General features: G+C 55.3%; 1 protein-coding gene across 1 annotated transcript in view; it reads right to left on the bottom strand.

Moving 5' to 3' along the window:
* The window catches only part of LOC122547731 (arrestin red cell-like), a gene marked incomplete at both ends in the record, with an annotated part of 21266 nt that overhangs the window by 8957 nt on the left and 8268 nt on the right, over positions 1-4041 (bottom strand). Inside the window, 2 exons of the mRNA XM_043686317.1 lie at positions 1176-1230; positions 1764-1840. Of these exons, the coding sequence (XP_043542252.1) occupies positions 1176-1230; positions 1764-1840 (132 nt within the window). The remainder of the gene's footprint in view (positions 1-1175; positions 1231-1763; positions 1841-4041) is intronic.

Raw genomic sequence — 4041 nt, forward strand, 5'->3', positions numbered from 1 at the left:
TTTGCCCGACCCCTCCTGATCTCCTGACCCTCCCCACCCACCACGACCCCCAACCTCCATATCCCGATCTTCTCAGACCCCCCTGACCCTCTCCTACCCCCGTGATCCTGTCCATGACACTGTACGACCGCCACCCCCACCACCTCCCCTCCCCATGACCGTCTTTTCTTTTAGGGGGAAGAGATTCAGAAAGGGTCCAGAGGGTCAATGTGTTTCACACAGAGGGTGGTGAGTGTCTGGAACAGGCAGCCAGAGGTAGTGGTGGAAGGGAATACAATTTTATCATTTAAGAAACACTTGGCCAGGTACATGGATGGGATTAGTATGGAGGGATACAGACCAAGCATTGGCTAAAGGGTCTAGATTAAATTGTGAAAACTGTGTAGCATGGACAAGTTGGGCCGAAGGGCCTGTTTCCATGCTGGAGACCTCTATGGCCCTTTGATCCACACAACACTCTCTGACTCCTGCCATACCCTTAGACACGGCAACAAATCAGACACAAATCAGAAGTGCAGTACTTCCAAGGGATCCTCAGGCAGTCTCAGTTTCCAGGAACCAGGCACGACAGAACACTGAGGAAATCTGACACAAACACCAAAATCGCTGCAGACACTCAGCAGGGTCTGGGAAAACAAGAGCCAACCTCTCATATCCAGGATGACTCTCCTTCAGAACCGAAAGGGCTTGATAGACAGCGTTAGGAGAGGGAGGGAGGGAGGGGAACAGATAGCGCAGAGGCCCAGTGTAAAACTCACAAGGGGTTGTGAAACGGGGCGAGAAAGACTAAAGGATTTCAAAAGAACGGTCGCTGGACTCCAAAACGCAGACTGCTTTCTCTCTCGGTCTCTTGCTGAGTTTCTCCAGCGATTCTGGGTCTGCAGTGGCTCAAGGTGACAGCTCAGACCCCAACCCGCCACCTTTTCCAGGGGGGCAATTAGGGATGGGCAGTAAATACTGGGCCCAGCCAGTGACTCCCGCACCCCGTGAAAGCCACGAGTAAAAAGCTGAGGGCACGGGCACGATGTACATCACGAGGAAGGTGCAGGACTCCGTATTGGAGAAAACACAGACATTTCAGAGGGCCGTGATGGGGGAGGACCGTGAAGGGGTTTAGTTATTTATTTTTGTTTTAAACATCCCGCTCCACTGGGCAGAAAGGTGACCCGACTTACTTGGCTTCGAATTCAATCAGGTTCATGTCGACTGGTACCTCAGACTCTGGGAGAACTGGAGGATGGAAACAGAGAGAGAGGTGAGACCCCCTTCAGGCCTTCAGCAGATGGAAGGTCCACCGCAAGGTGCTGCCACCCAGTGCCTACGACGCGGCCTTGTGCTCAGAACGAGAGACAGAGGCAGCCGTAGGCCATTCGGCCCGCCAAACCGGCCTCGGTCAGCCCCGTTCTTCTCTGACCTCCATGGTTCCGTCAGGCACAGCGCTCTCAACAACCCAATGTCCACAGCCCTCCGGGGCAGAGAGTTCGGAAGGTCCATGCGCCCAGACTGAGCCCTCACCCCCATCCCGAGGTGAGAAACGATCGTCCTCGTTTGAGGCCTCTTGAAGAACTTTCGACCATCCCAAGAGATCGGGACCAACACCCAGCCCCAGCCCCCAAACAATGTCTCTCAATAACTCCAGGGGACTGTTGGCGTGATTTCCCAACCGCAACCACCCCCCCCACCCCCCACCAAACCCAACTTCACCTCCCCAGGATCGACGGGTGATCCGGTAGTAAATTGGCCAAAGTCGGGGCTGATCTCACCTGACTGAGGTCTGGACATGGGCTGCTCAACTGGCTTTGGGTGCATCAGGACGAAAGGCAACTCCACTGACACATCCCTGAAAAGACAGCGGAGAGAGAGAGAACATCAAACAACAGTGGAGCCAGCACATCCAAGGCAGCCGGGGTGGATTGGCCGTGCTGTATTGTCCCATAGTGCCCAGGGATGTGCAGGTTAGGGTGGATTGGCCGTGCTGTATTGTCCCACAGTGCCCAGGGACGTGCAGGTTAGGGTGGATTGGCCTTGGGAAATTGCCCTATACTGTCCAGGGATGTGCAGGTTAGGGTGGATTGGCCCTGCTCAATTGTCCCATAGTGCCTAGGGATGTGCAGGTTAGGGGTGGATTGGCCGTGCTGTATTGTCCCGTAGTACCCAGGGATGTGCAGGTTAGGGTGGATTGGCCTTGGGAAATTGTCCCATAGTGCCCAGGGATGTGCAGGTTCGGGTGGATTAGCCTTGGGAAATTGTCCCATAGTGCCCAGGGATGTGCAGGTTAGGGGTGGATTGGCCGTGCTGTATTGTCCCATAGTGCCCAGGGATGTGCAGGTTAGGGTAGATTGGACGTGCTCAATTGTCCCATATTGCCTAGGGATGTGCAGGTTAGGGGTGGATTGGCCGTGCTGTATTGTCCCATAGTGCCCAGGGATGTGCAGGTTAGGGTGGATTGGCTATGCTATATCGTCCCATAGTGCCCAGGGATGTACAGGTTAGGGTGGATTGGCCGTGCTGTATTGTCCCATAGTGCCCAGGGATGTGCAGGTTAGTGTGGATAGGCTATGCTATATTGTCCCATAGTGCCTAGGGATGTGCAGGTTAGGGGTGGATTGGCCGTGCTAAATTGTCCCATAGTGTCTCGGGATGTGCAGGTTAGGGTGGATTGACCATGCTGTATTGTCCCATAGTGCCCAGGGATGTGCAGGTTAGGGTGGATTGACCGTGCTGTATTGTCCCATAGTACCCGGGATGTGCAGGTTAGGGTGGATTGGCCTTGGGAAATTGCCCTATACTGTCCAGGGATGAGCAGGTTAGGGGGGATTGGCCCTGCTCAATTGTCCCATAGTGCCTAGGGATGTGCAGGTTAGGGGTGGATTGGCCGTGCTGTATTGTTTCGAATTCAATCAGGTTCATGTCGACTGGTACCTCAGACTCTGGGAGAACTGGAGGATGGAAACAGAGAGAGAGGTGAGACCCCCTTCAGGCCTTCAGCAGATGGAAGGTCCACCGCAAGGTGCTGCCACCCAGTGCCTACGACGCGGCCTTGTGCTCAGAACGAGAGACAGAGGCAGCCGTAGGCCATTCGGCCCGCCAAACCGGCCTCGGTCAGCCCCGTTCTTCTCTGACCTCCATGGTTCCGTCAGGCACAGCGCTCTCAACAACCCAATGTCCACAGCCCTCCGGGGCAGAGAGTTCGGAAGGTCCATGCGCCCAGACTGAGCCCTCACCCCCATCCCGAGGTGAGAAACGATCGTCCTCGTTTGAGGCCTCTTGAAGAACTTTCGACCATCCCAAGAGATCGGGACCAACACCCAGCCCCAGCCCCCAAACAATGTCTCTCAATAACTCCAGGGGACTGTTGGCGTGATTTCCCAACCGCAACCACCCCCCCCACCCCCCACCAAACCCAACTTCACCTCCCCAGGATCGACGGGTGATCCGGTAGTAAATTGGCCAAAGTCGGGGCTGATCTCACCTGACTGAGGTCTGGACATGGGCTGCTCAACTGATCTCACCTGACTGAGGTCTGGACATGGGCTGCTCAACTGGCTTTGGGTGCATCAGGACGAAAGGCAACTCCACTGACACATCCCTGAAAAGACAGTGGAGAGAGAGAGAACATCAAACAACAGTGGAGCCAGCACATCCAAGGGGTGCAGGGCAGCCGGGGTGGATTGGCCATGCTGAATTGTCCCATAGTGCCCAGGGATGTGCAGGTTAGGGTGGATTGGCCATGCTAAATTGTCCCATAGTGCCCAGGGATGTGCAGATTAGGGTGGATTGGCCTTGGGAAATTGCCCTATACTGTCCAGGGATGTGCAGGTTAGGGTGGATTGGCCGTGCGAAATTGTCCCATAGTGCCCAGGGATGTGCAGGTTAGGGGTGGATTGGCCTTGGGAAATTGCCCTATAGTGTCCAGGGATGTGCAGGTTAGGGTGGATTGGCCGTGCTCAATTGTCCCATAGTGCCCAGGGATGTGCAGGTTAGGGTGGATTGGCCGTGCTAATTTGTCCCATAGTTGCCCAGGGATGTGCAGGTTCGGGT

The sequence above is a fragment of the Chiloscyllium plagiosum genome, unplaced genomic scaffold, assembly GCF_004010195.1.
Source record: "Chiloscyllium plagiosum isolate BGI_BamShark_2017 unplaced genomic scaffold, ASM401019v2 scaf_200, whole genome shotgun sequence".
In the NCBI taxonomy this organism is placed as follows: Eukaryota; Metazoa; Chordata; class Chondrichthyes; order Orectolobiformes; family Hemiscylliidae; genus Chiloscyllium; species Chiloscyllium plagiosum.